The 24306-nt window shown below is 36.9% G+C and overlaps 1 protein-coding gene across 4 annotated transcripts in view; it reads right to left on the bottom strand.

The window, feature by feature from the left end:
* LOC127503994 (gamma-aminobutyric acid receptor subunit beta-2) overlaps positions 1-23891 on the bottom strand; it is a 117128-nt gene extending 93237 nt beyond the window's left edge. The window contains exons 1-3 of one of the 4 annotated variants that reach the window (XM_051878289.1): positions 21933-23882; positions 21692-21783; positions 21110-21177 (exon numbers count right to left, since the gene is read on the bottom strand). In XM_051878289.1, coding sequence (XP_051734249.1) covers positions 21110-21177; positions 21692-21783; positions 21933-22117 — 345 coding nt within the window. In that variant the 5' untranslated portion in view covers positions 22118-23882. Of the gene's footprint in view, positions 1-21109; positions 21178-21691; positions 21784-21932 lie in introns of all 4 variants that reach the window. The other 3 variants (XM_051878288.1, XM_051878291.1, XM_051878290.1) reach the window with 3 other exon arrangements.
* Between the last annotated feature and the right edge of the window lie 415 nt (positions 23892-24306).

Below are 24306 nucleotides of genomic sequence, written 5' to 3' on the forward strand. Positions count from 1 at the left end.
TTTGAATTCCTCCATAGTGCTTGCAAAAAAATTCTCAGTAGAATTCAAATGGGTTGCATGAGATTTGTGTACTGTACCATGCTATCCGGTGGCTGTGGAAGCGATATACTTTGTGCTATTGAATTGCAATGTATGGTTTGTTGCACAGATAATTGCTCAGTTTTTTTTTTTTTTGTTTGTTTGTTTTTTTGAAAGCACAAACATATTACAGGGCTTTTTTTTTTTTTTTTTCCCAATGCAGAAAAAACCTTGCACATAGTCAAGCAATGATGTAATACTGGATTCCTTAATAAAATAGTGATCCAATGATCAAAAACAAACACTGATGTTGTCAAATAACCCACATCTGTTTGTCATTCTGGACTTTATACACTATGCTAAGACATTGTGCCATTACTGCATGCAATCCACCAGACAGGTGGGAGATTTACATAGCATAACAAGCAGCACACCACAATATGCTGTCAATCCCAGCAGTTGCCCTCATGACAAACAAACAAGCCTGAGTCTACGATCTGCTGAAGGCTGCACATTGTACTCATCTTTCACTGTCAGCAAAACGCAGACACCACACTGCCAAACGACATGCCGTTTCTAGGGCTTATTTGTGGACCCCTCTGCCTGGAAGGTGGAAGAGCTTAGAGCTAATTGACTGACAAGCAGTGGCTCATTTGAATCATTTGGTAATAAGGCCTCATAAACCCTTGTTAGGGTGTTAGTGTTTTGTCATCAAGTGACTGTGGCATCTGCCTCCAGTTTGTACCACATGTACATCAGAATGTTGACGTGCTTAAAAAAAAAAGGTCTCTAATGGAGCCATTTAACATGTCCTGAATACAATCTGAATCCTAGATCTAAGCAGCATGACAGTATATATGATGTGACAGAAAATGTGTCAGGTGATAGTCTCGCAAAGGCATTAAAAAAATTCAACACCAAGAAAAATATACCGTGCATACTATGTTGCAGACAACATTCTTCCAGCGTATATAGAGCTTTGTTGATTACAATGGAAGCAATTTAGTTTAGACACATTGTGATGTGCTGTTCATGTCTGTAAATGTAAGCTGTTTATGGTAGCCAAACATTGTAGCTGTCACTGTGTGTAGGCAAGGAGAGATGAGGTGTGGATCCAATGACAGCAGTAAAACTTTTATTTATAAAAACTAAAGAACTCAGGAACTAGTATAAAGTATTTACAAAAACAAAGACTTGACTGTAAGTCAATTTATTAGCTAGTTTCATGTTTCAAGATGGTGGCGTGCATAGACACAGCAGCTTCAAGCTTTCTGTGCCCTTTTTGTTTATATGTTTGTTAATTTTAAGTTTAGTTATGCAAATCCTATGTACAGTCGCCAAGATCTTCTGATCATAGGACTACAGCTTAAAGGATTAGTTCACTTTCAAATAAAAATTACCCCAAGGTTTACTCACCCTCAAGCCATCCTAAGTGTATATGACTTTCTTCTTTCTGATGAACACAATCGGAGAAATATTAAAAAATATTAATAAATATCCTATTAATATAAATATCCCCTAAACATCTGAGCACTGAACAGGGATCACGAGTATGAGCTGAAGAAAGTGTCTCCATCCATTATAAACGAACTCCACACGGCTCCGGGGGGTTAATAAAGGCCTTCTGAAGCGAAGCGTTGCGTTTGTGTAAAAAAAAATATTTATATTTAACAAGTTATGAAGTAAAATATCTAGCTTCCGCCAAAACTCTTGCAGTTCAAAAAGCTTACGCTACATCCTACGCCTTCTGTATTCAACTTACGAAAAAAATTTAACTGACACGATGCCAGTTTACACTTTTTTCGTAACTTGAATATGTTTATGATGGATGGATGTGGATGGAGACACTTTCTTCAGCTCATACTCGTGACCCCTGTTCACTGTCATTACAAAGCTCGGATGCACCAGGATATTTATTAATATATCTCCGACTGTGTTCATCAGAAAGAAGATAGTCATATATACCTAGGATGGCAAAGCTTGGTGTAATTTTCAATTGAAAGTGAAATAATCGTTTAAACAGACCACAACGAGTGAGTCTGAGCACTCACACAATATACCGGAGGAGATAGCCAGGACACTGGGTTCTCCAAGAATTGTTCAGGCATCAGATGCAAAAGAGACACAGGAAGCAAAAGCGTGGATGCAAGTCCGGCTTGCAAGATTAAGGAGACAACCGCAAAAATTACTGTATGTCCTTTGGAATGGTCAAGGCATATTATGTTTTAATGTTGTTAATAAATCCTTAAAAGACAGTGAAATGACAATAGATTATTGCAAAAGTGGCAAAAAGCAGTACCGAAGGAGTTCAACGATGTGTTGCATTTGAAGAACTCTCTGTCAGTATACAATAATGAGGTACAGGGTAAGATTTAAGTTGTTAATAGCTGAAAATCTTATCTTTATCTACTCTGTCAGGGATATCTTATTCAAACTTTTATTATTACTATGATGTAGTATTATTACAAATGAATATTACAATTTTAGTATTACTTTTATGATATTATTACTTTATGGATACTTTTATGGTGCATTTGTGGTGTTTTATGGTTTGTTTGAGTCACAGCATATTTAAACAAGACAAATTTGGCTATGTCCCTTGGAATGGTAGATTTAGTGGAGCAAGGCCTTTGCTAGTGCACTTCGTGTTCACAATATACTCATTCATGTCATAAGATTTAAGGGAGTGGAAACCCACATGTGATTTTGAAGGCTAAACCACATAAGCCAATCTGTTAGACACTTTATAGTGTATTTGGATCCACCATTTCCTTTCATTCTTTTCCACAATTGTTTATATATTGTGCTTTCTTTCTTTCTTTCTTTCTTTCTTTCTTTCTTTCAGATTTCTAATCAGGTTAAATTATTGCATTGTAAGAGTTGTCACAACTCAATGCAATTATTTAACCTGATTAAAATTTTAAAGAAAGAAATAGCACATTATTTAATCAACTGTGGCCAAATAATAAATTATTCCAAATTGTATGAATGAATCTTGACACATTATAAACCAAATCCAATAGTATGCTTCCCCTGCATCTTGGTTCTTTAATATAAAATCAAAAGAATTCTCTTTTCTTTATGTCACTCCACTCTGTAAAAGGAAGTCAAAGTTTTTGAAAGTATGACAGTCATTTCAATGTTTCCTGCAAATGATGTGGGGGGGAAAAGTCACTCATTTTAAATCTTTAATTAAAAACCCTGGACATGGTTTGGAAGGCGGCTTAATTTCACAGCTGAAAATCCATGAGTGCTTTCAGATGCTGCTGATCAAAGAGCTCTCAAGACTGGGACTGAGGGGGATGATGAAGAGAGAGAGGAAGACAGAGGCAGAGGAAGTGATGAGAGAAACAGCAGGGTGTGGTAAACATGCAGAAGACAGGAAAGCAATAGAAAGAGAGTTCAGGACAAAAATTACTTGTGAGGAAACCAGATGATAGGCCAGTGGTGAAGACAAAAATCTCCAATGCAACTTTCACATAGCAGCAGAATATGGTTGTCACTTTCCACTAAATATGGTTGTTCATAGCATACATAGTTGTTTTTCTTTCTTTTTTTTTTCCTTCTTTTTCTTCTTCTTTTTCCCCAAGAACTACATCTATAACCAAAAAAACATTTCAAGACTCACGACTGAATTTTGAGAGTGACTTTTGTTAGTTTGTGTTGTGTGAATGCAACCCCAGTGGAAAACTAGTTGCCTATCTGGGATTAGGGAGTATTCGACATGTTGGTTTGCCCCTGTGATAGAACAAGGATTTATGAGACACCAGTGAAAGGCAGAAGCAATATTTTTTTAGCAGATCCCTCTGTATTAGAGCATTCCTTTTGTGTTCCAGTAGAGGAACATATTTGATTCTGGACAATGTCCCATACGTCTCTAGTCTGCTGTCTCAGCAAACAGAGTGTCTCGAATCCCCTGACTTCTGTTCTCTGTGAACGGCTGTCTAAATTCAAACATTTGGCTAAAACATCATGGGGAGAGGGAAAACATACACTGCCCACACTGATGCTTAAGTATTCACATTGGTGGCACATTTAAAATACAAAAGTTTGAACATATTATGTATAGCTTAATATGTTTTCTAAAAGTGTCATACATTCTGCTAAATGTTTGAAATGTTAGTTAACCTGAAAATGCTGTCATTAATGCTGTATGTCAAAAAAAAAAAAAAAAAAAAAAAAAAAAAGTAAACCTTACAACTTATTCCAGCATAATTTAAGTCTTCTGAAGCCACAGAACAGTATTACATATTTGACATTCACTGAATATCTTACCCTCAGCCACATCTCTCAGATCTCATCTGAGCTTCTGATTATTCGGACTAGTATGTTCTGTTCAGTTACAAGCCAACATTGTCAAAATTGGCACAACACCTCTTCAAATGAGAATTGAGAGCTATGACGGAAGGGGAGATTTTTATAACGGATGGAATAAAGGATTACATCTTCTGTCTGTTTCTCACACAAAGCTCTTGTATGATTTCAGAGACTTGACAAACATAATATAGACAATGTCTATTTTTATTTACTGTGAAGAAACTTTAAATTCATAGGGGGTCAGTGAGGATTCAACAAAAAAATACTTTTTTTTTTTTTTAGAAATGTATTCTGATGATTCTAGATTTCGGGACCTTACTATGTATGTCTCATGGTCGGTTGCAGTAAAGATGAGATGGACAGGATCTAATTGTTGGCTGAAACAATTTAACTTTTAAACTCAGAAACAAAACATTCTGGGCAAAACAGGAAAAGAACAACTGGGTAAAATGTGATGCGAATGTACAATCAACTGAACAAACACAGGGTTTGAATATCATGGCAAACCATTCAATGGAAATGAACGTCAGGTGAAAATCATGATCAAGTCAAAGAAAAACCATGGGAACAAACACAGAACTAGAACAAGTGTAAAACCCACCCAAAACAAACACAAAATCAATCACCTGTCACAGTAAGTTTCCACTTCAGTACCTCAAATTATACACACCTTGTAACCGCATTATTATTTTTCTCTAGCCCTGTGAAAAATGAAACTCTGCTGCCACCGCTCAGCCTTTCTTATTCGCCTCACGGCGTGAGTGCGCACACACCTTTTGCATCATTAAAATGTGATCGGTTTATGTGAGCATCAAGATGAGAGATGTATCGAATCATAGGAAGTGATTATCAGATGGTTCCAATCAGTGGCCAATTGTTTGGAATTAGAAAAATATAATATGCGCTATTACATTCTTGATATTTAGGGATTTAGCCTCAGATACAGAATATGTTCATTCGCCTTTACAAGCATTACAAGCACTGATAAACTGAACATACAAATAAAGAGAATGTCAAATAATGTGTCTTAATTCAGTTGTTACATACAACATAATCAAAATGACAATTTCCCTACAGATGGTCAAACAAACCAGCTCTGTGATTTAATCTTTTCACAAATACAATTATACGTTTAAAGGTGCAATATGTAAGAATTTTGCAGTAAAATATCCAAAAACCACTAGGCCAGTATATGTTTTGTTCACTTGAGTACTTACAATATCCCAAATGTTTCCAACTATTTGTAAATCTTGAAAAAAAAATTATTTTAACCAAGGCTGCGGGATGTGTGAGGAGTCGCCTGTCAATTGCGTCATACCCGCGTTACCCTCGGTTTCCAGTTTTATTTTGTAGAAACCATTGAAACACCAAAGACGCTTTAATATATTACATGTTTTAATAGACAAGGGAACAACTGTTCTGATATATTTATAGACAGAAAAATAATTATTGTTATATAGCTCAACACGTTTAGTCTTATTGTTTAAATCTAATTTTCTTGATTTTTTGCGAGTACCATGCATTACCATGCCTCAGAGAAAAACTCTATTTTGTCAAGTAGCTAACACAGCATAATCAGATGCAGCTTTATTTTTAGTAACAGTAATACAGCATGTTCTCCATCATACAATACGTTTTAAAATTAATTCCATGCCATTTATCAACACAAGTCATCCAGCATTTAATATGATAATCTAAAATCGATCTATCTTACTGCAGTGTGTCTCAAACAAGTGTCTCACAGCAGCCGCCGAGTGAACGCACAGAGTAACGCTATAACATCATTTTCAACACACTCAAATGTATCTAATATGATAAACAGAGCTGTGTTACCTCATACGCTTGAACGGAAAAGCGGAAGCAGCGCCGGCGACTGTGGCATAATAAAAGTTCTGCTGCTTGAGGCATGTGTTGCGCAATCGCTCCAACAACACTCGGTCCTGCTCTGCTTCATACTACAGTAACGTTAATAATCGCATCCATGAACATGATTTCTGTCCGAGTCCTATCCCGATTGTTTCCACCGGCTGTGAGGTGAAGACCACATGTCCCAAGATTCCGCGCTCAAACTTGCCGTCATCAAGCTACGCCTTTGTTTTGAATAGGCCTCTAGCGACCTCTAGCGGACAGAAAATTTTACATATTGCACCTTTAAACATTTTAAAAAAATTAAAGGTTTCTTTAAATTACATTTTACACTATTAACAATGAAAAATACTGAACTAAATACTCACAGACATTTGTTTTCAAAGCCTTTCGTTACATCAAACAGCATGGCAGGAAAATATATTGTTCTGTATAATTACTGACACAACACTAAACTACGGCAACTCTAGAAGGACAATTAGTAAGGACTGCAATTTCACAATGCCAACTAGGGTGTCACTGTGGGATCGTTTTAATGAGGTCAGCATAGAACTGTTGTCAATTAAGCTTCATTCATAATGCTCCGTTGCAAACCCTAAGCACTGTCCGGGTGCTGCACTGCTCTTGCAGTTGACTGCCGCCTTCTTTTTTTTCAGAAAACATTATGTTATTAACAAACATTTAGAATGTTTAGATCATGCTCTTGAGCAAATTAAGCAAGCTAACATGCAGTACAATCATTGTCAAAAGAACGAAAGCACTATTTTTAAAGTGCACATGTGTGTATATGCTCTACCCCTGGGGGAACCCCAGAGTTTGACCTACAATGGAACCTGTGATGGACTCAAACATACAGAAATATAGCATTACGATGGAGAAAAAAAATAGCGAAGTAGACTTCAGATGCCATGTTCGCTATTCACAGCGGAATCACATGCAGAAAACTGCTTACTGGTCAAACTGCATATATGGAAGTAAAGTATATGCCAAATACATTGCATATAAAAGTGCTAAAAGATAAAAAATGAGTGCTATCTGTCCACATAAAGGTGCTATAATTCATTAAATTTTATACAATTTAATTAGTAGAACTTATTATTACATCACCTCATTACCACCACTTGACGTCATTAAGTTTATTGTTGAACCATCATTCAAACAATGGATGTGCGACAAATTTACTAGAATTTTGGGAAACAATTGTTACTAGATAGATACTAGATAATGTCTAGGTTATATATGTAACCACAGTTCACTGAGACGGGGAACAAGACACTGCATCATGGAGTTTCATGATAATTTCACTGGCTGACAACAGTCCATGATGTCACAAGTGGAGTGCCCTTAATATTAAAAGGGCACCTGTAATATACGTCATCAACTCTTTTGTCTGAAGGAGACATGCAGGCAAGCCCTAGGCATGGCAATGAGACATAGCGACCAAGAGCAGAGCTCTAAGGCAAAATGGCTCAGCTATGTCAGCACCTTTACAAAGCATATTACCACTACATCCATGAGGAGAATATAACCCTCAACTTGATCAAAATGGATGCAAACACAAGAGCAGCATAATATAACTGGCAAAGACTCTCACCATCAAAACTCAACCCCTAGGGAAAGTGCAGGGGAGCTTCAGCTGTACTTAAATACCCAAGAGCAGTTAGGGAGAGTGCTCACGTCCTGCTTGAGCAGATACTTCTTCAGGATCCAAAAAGACTCCATTTACTCATCTAAGTTATATAGTGTTTTAATAACAAGGAGGGATGCTATCAGGCAAACTACCTCTACTTGTCAGGTTCTTTGAACATGAATTATACTAGAAAGAATTTACGCATTACCCAACCGAAGTGGAGCAAAAGACAGTTGGGAAGGGAAATAATTAAACAGGGGAATGCAAATTGTCTGCCATACTTCAGTTCACCTTACTCAACCCTAAGGGGTATTCTAAAGTAATTAGCTCTTCAGGCTACAACCTTCGACGTTGCCTCTTCTCCAAGGGAGAATCTACATCCCTACTTATACTAAGGAAAAGGAGAAAAATGAGACCAGGGTAATGCAGCGTGCCCAGTAACTCTCATCACTCAGACTCTTAATCCCAAGGGAGCCACATGGGATCTTGGGCTCTACTTAAAGACCCCAATGTAACAGGAGAGCAGCTCCAACCCTGCCTTGAGTAAAAGCACTCTACCTAAGTCCCACAATGGCTAGCACTGCATCCTTCCCTTTAAACATTAGACCATAGTATGCGACAGATAACAAGATAAGACGCTATAGCGAACTTCTTCCAATTATTAGAACTGCCAAACCACAAATAAGCACTCTTGCAAAGGGGAGGTTTTTCCCTGCTTTAATACCCAACAATAGTTGGGGAGAGATAAAAAACAAACAACCTTGTGTGCCGCCACACCCTCCTGACAGTTTCTTATTAATCACCTTCCTTTCTAGCATCACGCCTCCTCTGTGCCCTAGAGGTGGAGGAGCATGAGTAGCCAAGCTCTCCTTCTGGCTCTGTCTTTTGACGGACAAACCCTGCCCCTGGTCCAGATCTCTGGTATGATCGGCCTGGTATGCTTGCAACACAGCCATTGTGTGGAAGGTACCTCTAGCCTGACCCGCTGCTGCATACTCCTTGCCAATCAAGGGCAAGGTAGTCTATAGCGGCCTAGATGGCAAGACTGGAGACTTCAGAAAAGATGTCTCTCCCTGCGAGAGATAGCTGGCCAGTATCTCTTCAACTGCTAACCAGTGCCTCTTCAATTCAAATGTTGGAATGGAAAAACACTAGCTGAATACAGTTTCTTCTAAGACTTCTCCACTTTGGCGTGAAGCTCTGGAAGAAACGGAAGGCTCATGGGGGAGGGTCAATTATGGCCTGACAAGAATCACTCATCGAGTCTACCCCGAGCGACTCCCAGTTTCTTACGCCTCAAAGCCAGATCCAATCTAGCTGTGGTGCGGGCCATATCCAGCAGTTCCCCTTATGTGGGGCTAACAGAAGGAGAGGGCTCAGCAGCAGGAGATTTTACCAGCAGCATGCTCTCCATTGGACCAGAAGATGCCAAAGACAGGACCTCCTGATCCAGCAGATCACTTGAGCCAGTAACTGAGGAATGAGAAAGAACGATGTCTCTCTTCCTCGGCCAGCTCGACCTGTGATCCCCGTGACTTAAGTCTCTGCTGTGTACCCTCGAGAAGAGGGCTAAACGTAAGTGGAGCTTCTTCATTGTAAACTTGTCACAATGGGCACATCCAGCACCCTCGAGTGCTAAACACACGTGATCCACTCCACTCCCAATGCACAGATTATGTCTGTCCTCAGGTGTCAGAAAACGAGGACAAGGAGAGACACACTACCTGAAACATTTGTTGCTTGATTCCATTTTGTTCACCTTCACCACACGCTATAAAAATAAACGGCTCTTGAAGACAAAAAAAGCTGATGACGTGTATTACAGGCACCCTTTAGTACTCACGGGTGCTTCACTTTTGACATCAATGTCTGTCGTCAGTAAATGAAATTGGCATGTTTGGTATACGTGCTTCAGACACCAGTCATGCTGATGGTGTTCCCCATAGCATCAACTTCATGTGGCAGCATCAAAGTTCCACTTCGAAAGGGAAAAAAACTTTTTCCATATATTACCTTGATTGTAGCTTGAACACATTAAATGATGTGTAGCTTATAGCTTTTTCAGAACAGCTATTAAAGGAGACAAAGAATTGAGGTCTATTTTTGTGTTTCTCTTATAATTCAGATTCTCGAGACAATGATTCTCTAACAAATCATTCCACACTAAGTGGATGGCAGCTGAAGATGTAACATAATTTTTAATCTCTCTGACACTTGTTTCTAACAATTTTGTTTCCAAGCAACCATAAACCTCATAAGTACAAGAAGTCTGATCTGGTCTCAGTCATATACTCATGTACCAGCTGACATTTCACTGCTAGAACTGTGAAGTAATGTAATGACAGCTCACATGTTATGAGTAATCAAATGAAACTTCCACACCTTATGTAACTGCTCCAGTCTTCAAACAAATTAAATCCCCACACACTTGTTATATTCTCTGCAGGATTTGCAAAAAACTCCCAATATTATATATATATATATATATATTTTTTTTTTTTTTTTTTTTTTTTTTTTTACATCATATGATAAATGAAGATGGCTGTGTTTTTCTCTCCCTTTACTCCTGTCTGATTTGCTTCAGTCTCTTTTCTTAGGATTTATTAATGAGATGATGAGCTGGAGTGACTGACGCTGAGGACTGGTTGATTGTTGATCCTATCCTCCTTAAAAGGGTGCTGATGCAGACCAGAAGAGAGAGTCGTGTGCACCCGTGTGTTTGGCCTGTTTGGTGTTCGCTGGTCCAAAATGTTATTGTTACTTGAAAATGTGGAAAATTCAGTTGTATGACATTTTCTTTTAGTAGGAGTAGTTCTTTTGGTGTAATCGCCGATGTAGGTAAACACCTTAACTTGTTCCTAAAAGAAGACTACAGTGGAAGCTGTAGGAGGCAGATGCTGCTTTTCTTTCTTGTGCATTTCTCTCATGTTTTTGTTAGTGAAGGAGTGAGGGAAGTTTATTGAAAATTTATTTTCTTTTTGGTTAGGATATGTAGAGTTATTTTTCAGCTTTAGTTCAGATGACTTTTGTTTGTTATGTTCAGCCTTAACCCACCTTCACAGTTTTTGCTTCCTGTTAGTTTATTCCATTGTTTCTGTTTGTTTTTTTTATCTTTTATTTATTTCTCCGTCTTACTGAACCAAATTATGATTTTGGATTAATAATCGAAATATAAGATGCACAGCTATGCTTTGTTGCCTTTATGTTATGTCCCAACCCCTAGATGGGACATAAAAAATACACAATTTTTTTTGGCATCTTCTTTATCTTATGGAGAGTCTAGAAAGAAAAGTCTGGAAAGAAGGTCAGTCGCTTGTTTTCACTGGGGCATGAAGTCTGGCAGCCCGCAGAACGAGCTCCCTGTCCATGTACCACAAAAAAAAAAAAATAATAATAATAATAATAATAATTTAAAGAGAAAGGCTTGTGTCGTACTTAATGAAAAAGTAACAAAGATATGTTGCTGTAAATTTAAAAGTAATGCATTGCTAGTTACTTGAAAAAGTAATCTGATTATGTAACTCATGTTAATGCGTTACCCACAACATCGGTCATGCGACTGCCATAGTCAATTATATTGGCGTGATTTCATACGTGCTTCAGACATCGGTGCATGCTGAAGGTGTTCCCATAACATCAGCAACTGAAGCAACATTGAGTTCCTTCTTGAACCTAGTGCTTATGAAGATGGATCTTTCTTTTTCATCCAGCTAAAAGACCATCACAAGAATAATATCATAACAGATTCACAAGCTCAAAGTATATTCAATGCTATAGTAATCTACTACATGACTATATTGGATCTTGAGAGTAGAGTGTAATTAGATACCAAATGGTATAACTGGTATAAAAGTATTCAAGTTTCAGGTTCTTCTCTGGAATTGAATTTCCTCACTCACTACTGTTCTCGATATATTGTTCTTCAGCAGTCCACCCCAGTCTATTTCTCTCTCTGTAACGCCTACTCACCGACACAAACACCAGCAGCCCATCACACAATCCAACCACCACTATTATTGTTTAAATTAAAAATACATTAGTATACAGAAAGGAGCCCTTATATGACCATATTAAGCTACTTTATAATACAGGGAAGCAAAAACCACAAAACACATAGTTCACAATATCCGCAATGTCTACTTGGCTCTAGATAGCTTTTGTGCTGTTTAAAGCCTATTATTTCAGAAAACAGTACTCCATTTAGGTGATTTGAACAGAAGTGTTTATCTTTTAAACTGATGCTGATCTTACATGAACCTGATGGCATCAATAAATGTCTAGAGTACAATTCCAAAACGTGTCTGAGAGGCCAAGACTGGTACCTGAAACCTACAAGCATTGCCAGCAAACCTCTTTGGGTATGTTATATAAAGTGTATACTCAAATAATATAACACACAATTTCATCATATATTACATTTATAAGTAGATGTTATATGACACCTGAAATGGATTATAGATTTTCTTGAGTACAGGCATTCAATCTAACATCAAGTGTACCAAATGCCATAAGTGGCATATGTGGAATAATCATAATGTATGGACTCTGCCATCAGTAGTGTATGTAACTTTGTCTGTATGGTACATGTCATGTTTTATGTATTCTCTACTCCGTTTACGTAATTTTATGTGCCTATCTGTATTAGCTGTACATGTACATGGACTATAGATGAGCCAACTGAGACTTTTCAGAAATGTCCATAGACAAAAAATGTTGAAGTGTCAAAAATAAAAATAAATAAATTGAAACCTAAATACCAAAGAAAAAAAAAAAAAACTGTTCATGTTCCATGTTGGAAAATGTCAAACATTGAACTGTTATCTTACAATCCCTGTTATACACAGATCAGTTCAAAAGCGATTCTGTCATATATAGCAACTAAATATTCATGACATCAATAATAGCAAAAGAGGTTAGCACTAGTGAAATATGAGTAATTTTAATGCTGTCTAATATACTGATAACATTTTAGCTAGATTGAGAATGGTAGAAATGCTGAAAAGGAAAGACTTTCAGTACAGCATTAAAGGCAAAAACACACAAGGCAGCATAAAGGGTGTCAAAAGATGAACTTTACAATGGTGCACCTCTGGGTTTGTTGGTAGTCATTAGTGTTCTGCCTTTTTTCCACAATAATTAGCGATGTTGTAACTTGAGTGGGCTGGGTTGGGCTGGGCAGCACCAACCAGCTGCAGCTATCAAACATATTAACACTTGCTTAAGTAGATTTTAATTTCCTGTAGGAAACACTCATGCTTGCAAGGCAGAAAACACAGTATTAAATAAATGTGCTTTAGAAAAAAACATTACTGGTGTGCATCTTGAGACAAAGCAATGGCTTTTTTTAAGATATGTCAGTACAAATTGCTTTCAGTTAAAAGAGCTCAAACATGCAATGATTTTATGGTGAAGTAAATACTACAGAAAAAAAAAAGTTTAGTTTTTACATGAAAAAGTTAGTTCAGGCAAGAATTTTAAAAAACTGAGTAAATACTATAGTAGTACTCAATTTAAGCTTGTAGAAATTAAAGCGTAAAAAAATTATTATAAAATTAATTAAAACTACTCAACTTTTCTGATACTGGTGTTCCCATCATGCACTGGGCCTTGAATAATTAATGAGGTTGATTTTTCACTGTTTTCCAGCTGTTTTTACACTATTTTATCATTGCTTTTATGGTTATGTTTAGTAGGGGTGCAACGGTTCTCGTTAAAAAAAAAATCAAACCATACCGTTCTCCACTTAAGGCCTTTGCACACTGAGTCCGAAATTTTCGCATGCGTTTTTTCATATTCATGATCCTAAAAATTCGTCACGCACAGAGACCTTGCACACTGAGTCCGACGCGTATTAATGAATCCGTTGCGAAAAAATTTGCAAAACAATACAAAATGAAGTCTTCAAGCAGTGAGCACGATTTAGTTGTCCTCTCTCTTCTTAAAAAGAGAAAAAGAAAGAGGAAATACTGGGTCCATCCAATCCCGAGATTGCATAGAGAGAAAGGAGAGTTCACCTCATCAAGGAGCTGCGGGATTATCCCGAGAGATACTGGCACAATCTGTCTTTATATTCTGTCTCTTTGTATTCCACACTTTGTCATTCAGTGCTGCTGCTTTGTGCTGTAGACGACGTGGATCAACTTGTCAGATGGCATTCGGGATTTTGGCGTTCGTGTACGGTGGCTCTGAATTGTCAAAACGTCTCTCAAAATGCGTGCCACGGATGTGAAAAACAGCAGAAAATCGAACCTGATCCGAATATTTTTTTTGACGGACGAAAGTTTCAGAGGCAGTGTGCAAACGTGATTGACATAACGTGAGGTCGTATTTATTTTTTAATGTGTGAAAATTTCGCATGCGAATTTCGGACTCAGTGTGCAAAGGCCTTTACGGTTCGGCACGCACTTGCACCGCGGTTCATTTCAAACGACGACACATCAAGGTTTGTTGACAATAGCAACGTGTACAACAGACAGAGTTCGGATAATGTATGTTTCAGTCAATGAATACGCATTCTGGCTTCCCAAAACGTTACAAAAGCAATGATGAAAGCGTGGACAAAACTGTCACTCTCTGTAAACTTGGTTCACTGCGAGTGCCGTATGCTCGAATATGAACATGTACGTCATTTACGGCGTCATCACCCAGGTGTTGATGGCGCACAAGCGCAGGTAAGACCTGAACAGCACATGTTGCTATCTGTGTTTAAACTAAACTCATTTAAGCCTTGCTAATTTAAACATTAAAGAGCAAGACGCGAAAGAGAACTCGCACGCGCTGTGAGAAGATTTGTGTGTGTGCTCATCTGAAGCGCGCACGCCCTTTATCTCAGACAGCGCGCAAATATGGAGTTCTCTTTCAAGTCATGCGTTTGAACGGACAAATTCACAAAAAAATTATGTCAACATGCCCGTCTTGGCAAGTATCCTAACAAACATAGTCGGTTATGTCTTGAGTGAACGTATAACAGTCGAAAAAAATCGTGCATTATGTCTTAAAGTGAAAGAAGCCTATTCCTGCTGCCTGTGTTTTAATGTTAATTAAACAACAAATGACAAAGAAATCAGTCACTGCTCTTGACTGAATAGCTTTTGTAACTAAATAATGATTAATCTTTATTTAATTTATACAGTAAAGATAACATGCAGTGTTATTTTATATTTATTTTATTTATTTTCTGTACCTGAAAACTACTGTTAGATACCTGAAAAGCACTGTTTATTTTATTTGAATCTTTGCTCTATTGTATTGATTTGTGCTGTTGCTTGTAGTTTGATTATTTGTTCTTATTTTCTTTATTTTAATTTGACAGTAGTCCTTTTTTCCCTGAACATAGCATATACCGAACCGTACCGAAACCGTGAGCATAAAACCGTGAGCATAAAACCGTGATACAAACCGAACCGTGAGCAATTTGAACCGTTGCACCCCTAATGTTTAGTAACTTGCCATTTTGTGACATTTGGAGTTAATTTTCTACTCAAAATGCCACAATCAAACTCAAAAACGATCCATCAAATGTTACCGTCATTGTGTATTTTGTACCAAGTATTGAGGTCTCTGTGTCCAGGTGCCGTGTTACTTCTAATATGTAGATATGGTGTCTACACAATATCTATTGTATTATTTACTTAGATGTTTCTAAGTAAAACATACACTTTAAAAGCATGGTTTAATTCAGTGTTATATTGTATGAGTAAAATGTATTGCAAAAGAAACTTCAACTAAGTAGAAATTACTCAACCTTTTACTGGCCAACTTAAAATGACTTATTTTCTTTAACTAAGTTAAGTAGAGTTACTTAATTCTATATTTGAAGTTTACTTAAAAAGATATGCGTGCAAAAACTTGCAAAAGAAAAATTAAGTAAATTTTACTTATTGTTTTTTACAGTGCATTTTAGTCTAAGACTAGGCTTAAGCCTTGCCTGTGAAACTGGGCGTTAGGTTTGAATACTTCTGTGTTTCTGACAAAATTAAGTACAGAAGTTTAATACTCATGTTTAGAAGATTACAACAAACTTTATGAAAAATATTTCAAGAATAAATGCAATGCTTACTTAAAATAGCAAGCCCATTGTCTTCACAATGGCCATTCTATTTTTAGAAAACAAACATGTATATTATAAATTACTAACCACTAAATGCTAAAAGCCAAAATTCAAGTTATTTAGTGCTTGACCTTGGGCCATCAAAGAGAGAGAATTACGAGAACTGAGAGGTTGAAGCTGCTTCTATAAGTGCTTGAAAAGAGCATTTAATTTATTTTCATTACAACACAGGACAATGCAGCTCATTAAAGTATGTCTAGTTAACAGCTATCTTAATCTAATTTTATAAAATACATAAATAAATTAAACAAATAAAAAATAAAACATACGAAGTGCCCTCCAGTTTGTATGTTAGAGAGGCAAATATGCTCCTTATCTCATGTGTATAGAAACAGGACAGTCCAGCTGAGTCAACAGCACACAAAACCAGTGCATGCTTAAGCTGGAACAGATACGCCACTCATCCTAAAACATCACCCATTTCATGCTCACAAATTATCATGTTTTTCAATCAGAGAAGGCAGAGGTCACCACAATGGCATGGTGACGGGATATGTGGCACATTATGTCATCAATCTAGCACATTATTATCAGCATTCCTATACAAATATCTGAACATTTGAAAATCTGAGGATTTATGTGTTCCTTTTTTAAAAGAAAAAAAAAAAAAAAAAGAAAAGACTAAAAAAAGATTGGGATGGATTCCAACATCCTCCAACGCTCATGCTAAGCTTTCAGCTTCTTGGTTTACTGAATATTTTGATGTGCTTATAATGCTATAAACCTGTTCTGGGAACCTTTATGGACTGATGGGGTCCATTTGCTCTCTTTTAACTTTTATCAGGAGTAAATTCTGTTTTTGGAATCACATAGTTGTAAACAAGGGGCATTAGTGAAATAACTATAAACTTAATGTGGATAGCATAGTCTTGGAAGAATCTGGTGAGAAGCTCATACGGATTCTGATTTTGGTATATTAGAAAATAAAGCCACTATCTGAGATATTGTTGAGAGTCTTGAGACTTCTTTTGAAACAGGGGCCTTCACAGTCAATCTCATTGCTGTCTAGGTGAAATAATTAAGATCTCATTTGTGATTTTTCTTTCCTATGGGTCAAGGTCATTGTAAGAACAAAGACTGCAGTGAAGACAGACAGAAAAAAAACAAACATGTTTGCACTGCAAACATCAATCTGCACCTAAGATCAAAAAGCATCAGGCTTCACTTGAGCCTAGAAGCTGCAAGACCATTCATTAGCACTCAGTCTCAGTTTCACCCACTGTTTGCATTCATCTGTCCTTTTGTGAATCATGCACACCCAAGGCACTGTGAGGAGCACAACCTTCCCTACAACCACACCCCTAACTGCCTCCTAGAAAATGGCAGGTTGTTAATGTCATGAAGCTTTTGCAAGTCTATGTCGGCGAGTCATATTGCCTGCGGTCATGTCTGACCTTTGCTCTCCTCTCTGGGCAGACCTACTATACCATCTAACACCTACTGTGGGAGAAGCAGTGGACCTTTGATAATGGAGACATGTGACCATGTACGTGGACAGAATTGAATGAGTCAGAAGCAATACTAGGGCTATAAGTTGAAAGCATAGAGCCATTTTGCTTCGGCACAGCTCCAGCGGGGTAATTCCGAGCAAGCCTCATATAAGTTCATATATAATTTAATAATGCAATGGAGCTCAGTCCTGAGAGCTCTATGGGAAAAGGGTAACTTTATTTCAAGAAATGTTTGCTCTGCTAACAAAATAACACAGGCAGAAGTGGTACATTTCAAAACTCGACTTCAAACTTCAGAGAGTCGAGAGTTATGATTCACAAGGGAAAAACTGGAGTGGAGAAGATTAGGGTGCTAGTTCAAATGGAAGTAAAAATGCATAGTTTACTTCAAATAGAAGTAAAAATTCATCTAAACATGCTGATGTACGAGTGTCTCTTTGGCTGAAGTAGTTTGACTTCTTGTACATGACATTGCATTCACGTAATTCTACAGTATAGTGCCTACAGCCGTGTCTGAATTCACTCATTTCCACTCACATGCACCATACAGTATAGTGAATGTGTGAACTAGTGAGCAGTTTTGTGATGATGTACAGTTGCAAGAAAAAGTATGTGAAAATGTTAATAATTTTAACAAAATAAGAGATAATACAAAATGCATGCTATTTTTTATTTAGTACTGTCCTGAGTAAGATATTTTACATAAAAGATGTTTACATATAATCCACAAGACAAAAAAAAATAGCTGAATTTATTAAAATAACCCCATTCTTAAGTATGTGAACCATTGATTCTTAATACTGTGTGTGGTTACCTGGATGATGAAGGCTGTTTTTTTGTTGTGTGATGGTTGTTCATGAGTCTCTTGTTTGTTCTGAGCAGTTAAACTGAGCTCTGTTCTTCAGAAAAATCCTCCAGCTCCTGCAGATTCTTCAGTTTTCCAGCATCTTCTGCATATTTGAACCCTTTACAGCAGTGACTGAATGATTTTGAGATCCATCTTTTCACACTGAGGACAACTGAGGGACTCAAACACAACTATTAAAAAAGGTTCAAACATTCACTGATGCTCCAGAAAAAAAAACACGATGCATTAATAGATGGGGGGTGAAAACATTTGGAATTTGAAGATCAAGGCAAATTGTATTTAATTTGTCTTCTGGGAAACATGCAAGTATTTTCTGTTGCTTCCGAAGGGCAGTACTAAGTAAAAAAAAAAAAAAAAAAAAGATATTCAAGCGAAATAAGAAAAATTTCGACCTCTTCATCCTGTTCAAAAGTTTTCACCCCCCGACTCTTAATGCATCGTGTTTTCTTCTGGAGCATCAGTGAATGTTTGAACCTTTTTTAATAGTTGTGTTTGAGTCCCTCAGTTGTCCTCCATGTGAAACGATGGATCTCAAAATCATTCAGTCACTGCTGGAAAGGGTTCAAATATGCAAAAGATGGTGGAAAACTGAAGACATTTTGGGACCTGGAGGATTTTTCTGAAGAACAGAGCTCAGTTTAACTGCTCAGAATAAACAAGAGACTCATGAACAACCATCACAAAACAAACACACAGTCGTAGATCATCCAGGTAACCACACACAGTATTCAGAATCAATGGTTCACATACTTTTGAACTGGGACATTTTAATAAATTCAGCTATTTTTTTGTCTTATGGATTATATGTAAACATCTTTTATGTAAAATATCTTACTCAGGACAGTACTAAATAAAAAATAACATGCATTTTGTATGATCTCTCTTATTTTGTTAAAATTCTGCACATTTTCACAGATTCTGCAAGTGGTTCACATACTTGTTCTTGCAACTGTATATGCTTGAACATGTAAATAGTACAGTAATGTTTCTGACACATAAGCTGTCTCATGCGCTTCAAGGTGTAATGTCATGAAGGATGTAAAGATCATTTGCGAGAATGAATATATGCCTCTTCTAAGGAATTGCATTTCTAATATTGTCCTGTAACACAGATACATAGAGAACAAGGTAGAAGAGCATAAGAGCACTGCTGGTTATTCTGTTCAGGAATGACTTTGAGCCTGTGATGTAATAAACATTAATGTCTTATGATCTAATGTCTTAAAAAATCACATTTTAATCTAGTGAACTTTGATGGCAATACAAAATGCACCAACATACTGTGAAAATGTTTTCATAATGTTTCAGCAACATCTTTGTTTCCATTTATTCAACTGCATAATTTCTGTCATTTCTACTATGTTTCATGGGTTTCATCGGTATTTAAATTCAAAGTAGTTAAGTGCAATTATTTCATCACTGCAGGTTGTAAAACCAGTTTGATCAAGGCACCAATTAAACTTTCAATTTTAGTGGGTTGGAATTGTTTACAGTGTATAGGAGAGGCAGAGATTACATAAAAGCAGGCTTCACAGATAAGAAGGGATAGATATAAATAGTCAGAGAACATTAAAATTTCTCTAAAAGAAAGGCAAAATATTGTAATCTCTCATTCTCGGCGGATATGTGGAATTGAAGCTTTTTTATTCAGCGAGGAAAGCCTGGCCAACTCCTCTTCTCTCATTATGAAGATAGGCTGACACATTGCTTCAAGTGCCAATACCAAATATTCCCCATTGCCACAGGGAGCTGCATGACATGAAGGTTCATGGTGATTTGGACACTCGCTCTAGCTATTTATCCAGTGCAAAAGAATGTTTAATCCAGATGAATGCATGCAAGATCCCAGCCAGGAAAATGTGAAAGGGTTTAGAGCAGTGATCTGTGCTTTTTCGCTTTCTTGGCCTAGTAATGACATCATTTAAGCTTGCGGACACACACACACAAATGCACTCACTCAGACAAACACACAAACTCAGACATAAAATGTAATCATTGATTTTTTTCCTAAAGACATCTTGACAGTACTAATAATTATTGTGTGATGGAATTGCAAAGACTATAAGCCGGCACATGAGCACACATTTACTTCTCAAACCTTGTATTCTCTGAATACAAGGTTTGAAAAAAATAAAAATAAAATCAATATGTGTAACTCATAGTGAATATCGCTGGGCTATTTTGAGAACAATAGAAACAAATCCTCAAAATCCTGCTAAGAGTACAAATAACCCAAAATACAATGAAGCCAGGTCCTGCTGTATTGAAAATACACTATCAGTTCTGAGTTATTATGAATATCACCTCACTCAACCAGACCTCAAACACAAAACTTCATGTCGTGCTTCAGAGCCATCACTAGGGGATGCTCTTGTATCTAAGGGGGGAAAAATCCTACCAGATAACCTTAAGGGTAGAAAGAGTAAGATGGATAAATTATTGCTGGCATCCACTTGTTTTGATATTTTTTAAATCCCAGCAAAAACATTCAGTTCATATGCAAAAGGAAACATGTTGCCATAGGAACCACATTAGCTCTTCCTGAACATTATTTATGCCCATGTGTGAATACTGAGAATAAAAGCTAATACATGCTCTGAGAAGTTTTGTTATGCACAATCTCTGATGAATACTACAGAACATTTACAGCAAAATTATCATACAAGCACCACTGATATGAAGTACACACTCACGGATGTTCATTGAAATGATTTAATGAAAGCTAATGGATTTATAAACTATACATTTTCAAATGAAACATAACTCACCTGGAACAGAGAGCTGGGGAAAAGGGGGGTTAAATGAGCTCATATCATTTGTCTCAAGCAGAACAGCATGATAACACTTACCATATTCACTTCTGATACCATGTCTATGCTGGCTATGTCTATATTCATCCCCACTCCCACCGGAGGACCTATAAACCAAACCAAAGCATACCAATGACTATACAGCTAATTGATTTTGTTTTGCACATTGAGATTAATGGACATATCACGCATTATTAACTCAACATCAGCCTGATAACATCCAGGATGTGGTGAAAAGTTAACCAAGGATTTCAATATGATCGTTCAGGATGATAAGTTCATAGTTTATCTTCATCATCATGATCATCACTGTTTACTGACATTGCTGTTACTTATTAACTGGTACAAATCAGAAGAACCGCATGCAGCTACCATTGGATAAGACGTGCATTTGTCCAAATTCGTGTTATAAATTCGTCAACTTTGCTAAGCACCACTAATCAAACATCGCGTTAAGCAGTTTAAGCGATTATTTTAAAACAAGTGAAGCCAAGTGTCCAGATCATCTCCAAACCTGACATAATTGGGATGTATTGGCGCGGCTTATGACTTTACTATATGAAAGTTTGTAGGTGATGTTAAAAGGCTGACATAATAAACCTAATTAAAAACGTGCGTTACCTCCAAAATCTGGCCTCAAGCGAATGTCATATCCTTTCAATAGTCTATCAACAGTTTCTTTTACGAGAGACATATTGCTTGGATCATTGACACTGCAAAGAGGGAAAATACACCGTTAGATTCAGATGTATCCTTAGAGATCATTTTAGTTGTGTGTGTGTGTGTGTGTGTGTGTGCGTGCGTGTGTGTGTGGAGTACAGACAGCCATATGAAGTGAGGAGAGCTTTTGGATCAGACTTACCTTTGCGCGCACACCACGGCCACTATCACGGGGAACGTCCAGACGCGCATAAAGCCCTTTTGTCTTATTCTAAAGATCGCCATACTTTTATGTTTTCTGGTTTCCGTGAAGACAGAAAAAATCCAACTTAGAGTGCGCTGTGCAGTAATTCCACTGTGGTGCGCATGCGTACTCCAGCGCAGCATCCAGAAGCGGTATGGCGCTGATGGTGCTAGAATAGCACTTCTCGACCAGAGACAGAAAAATATTTAAGGGAAAACTACGATAACACAAAAGCAGACAGTAAAATAGACTGTATAACAACTGCATTGTTTGTGCATCATGCAAAAAAGCAGCCCTGCCTTGGGCTTTTAAAAGCTACTTCATGAGCTGTTGTAGAGTTCTTTCTCATCTGTCTTAAAATTTGACGTAAGGCGCAAAAGTAATTAGTCTTACACACAAGGTGGAGTTGGAGGCTTGTTTTACCCGTTAAAAAAACAAACCAAAACAGGACTTTAAATGATAGTTGACTTCAGTTGGTCCATCATTTGGGGAGGTAGAGGTGATAAACTGAATGTTTAAAAGGATCAATAGGAATCTAAACCTCTAGATTACACCACCCCAACACGACAAGGGGAATCCAAAGCAAACATAGGCTGAAAATAGGTTGTGCACCTAATTTGTATTGACATATGATTAGTCAGACATTCATGTATTTAACATGTCAGCTGTTAAAACTTATGTGCCATAGTAAAAAAAAAAAAAAAAAGAAAGAAAGAAAGAAAAAAAAAACGTGTTTTCAACTGGTGGGTTGTGTCTGTTCAGATAACATTTTCAGGAAAAAAAAAAAAAAAAAAAATCAGAGGGCTGTTTATCAACAACAAATGTTGCCAAATACAAAATAAAAGACTAACAGAGGGAAGTGAAATGTTTGATATAATATAATAATTCCAATTATATTGCTATCTGTTCCATTTAAAAACAATAGTTTTTTTTTTTTTTTTTTTTTTTCTGACTATTATTTCATATGTCAGGGTTAGATAAATGTTGAAACTTTTACATGTACTCTACATTGTTTCCCAAAGAAATATTTTTTACCCTGAACAATCACAGTGTTTTATTCTCATTACTCTCACCAACAGCAAATAGCTCATCTTGTTGGCAGAGGCTATTTACACTAACTCCACCCACCATTGTCTGATTGAGCCAGACAAATTAACAAAAGAAATCCTGCTGATAACAAGATCAGTGGTGTTAACTTTTGATGCTACCAACCTGAGTTTGAATCTGCCTTTTATCAAACTCCTTCTTCTCAATTTTCCTATTGCATATCATTAAAAAAAAAAAAAAAAAAAAAAAAGGAAAATATTCAAAAAGTGGAAATAAAGTGCCTAATGGGTATTTAATAGTGGGAATAAAGTGTTTAACAGGTAGGGTTAAGAGGTGTAAAGAAGGTGATGTCAAGTATAAGTCATGTCCCAATAAAGCAGCATCCTACACAGCATGTGTTTTAATTAATATAATCATATACACTGAATACTTTGTTATTTCATACTGTTTTATAATACAAGACACTGAGGTGCAAAAAGTATCTACCACTATTTGCACTAAGTGTAAATAGCATCTAACTACTATACACTTAGTGTAAATAGAATCTATCGTTTTTTGTTTTTTTTTTCTTTATTTACTATACTTTTTTCCTTTTTTTTTTTTTTTTGCTGCAGCAAGTTCCTCCACTTCGCATCGAGATCGCTCAGGGAACGATATGCTGTGACATTACAATGATGTTATGGGAAAGCTCCTGTGTGAGCCGGAGTCTTAAGCATGCATGGAAACATACTAATTCTATTGGTGTGACAGTGTGGTCAGGTGACGTAGCATAAGCGTGTCACTGAGACCATAAATAGATGCCTGAAATGCAAATCACCAGATTCTAATTGTCTGAAACAGGACATTTCAGGCATTGAATGAAGTATGGCAAAGAAACGAAGCATTGTGTTCCCTTCTCAGAGAACCGGGCTACTTGCGTAACCTGAGATGTTCCCTTTCGTGGGAACTCAACGCTGCATCACAAAGTTGACACTATGGTAACATTAATACCCACGTTGCTATACTGGAAAAATCTTTGACCAGCAATGTTGTGAAGTATACATAAACACAGGCCCTGTGGCCTTAGGAACGGATTAACTCAAAGATCTCAAAGCCTGGGGTAAATCTAATTCAGCTAAACCAGCCTAATTGTATTTTGTAAATATACAAATTACAAAAACAAATCACAGATTCTTGATTTTATTGTATTTCATAAAATGTCACAAATTTTCTGGAAATGGGATTGCATAAGTATTGATGTACTTAATAATAATAATAATAATAATAATAGTAATATACACAGGTT

This window comes from Ctenopharyngodon idella, chromosome 21, assembly GCF_019924925.1.
Source record: "Ctenopharyngodon idella isolate HZGC_01 chromosome 21, HZGC01, whole genome shotgun sequence".
Taxonomy (NCBI): Eukaryota; Metazoa; Chordata; class Actinopteri; order Cypriniformes; family Xenocyprididae; genus Ctenopharyngodon; species Ctenopharyngodon idella.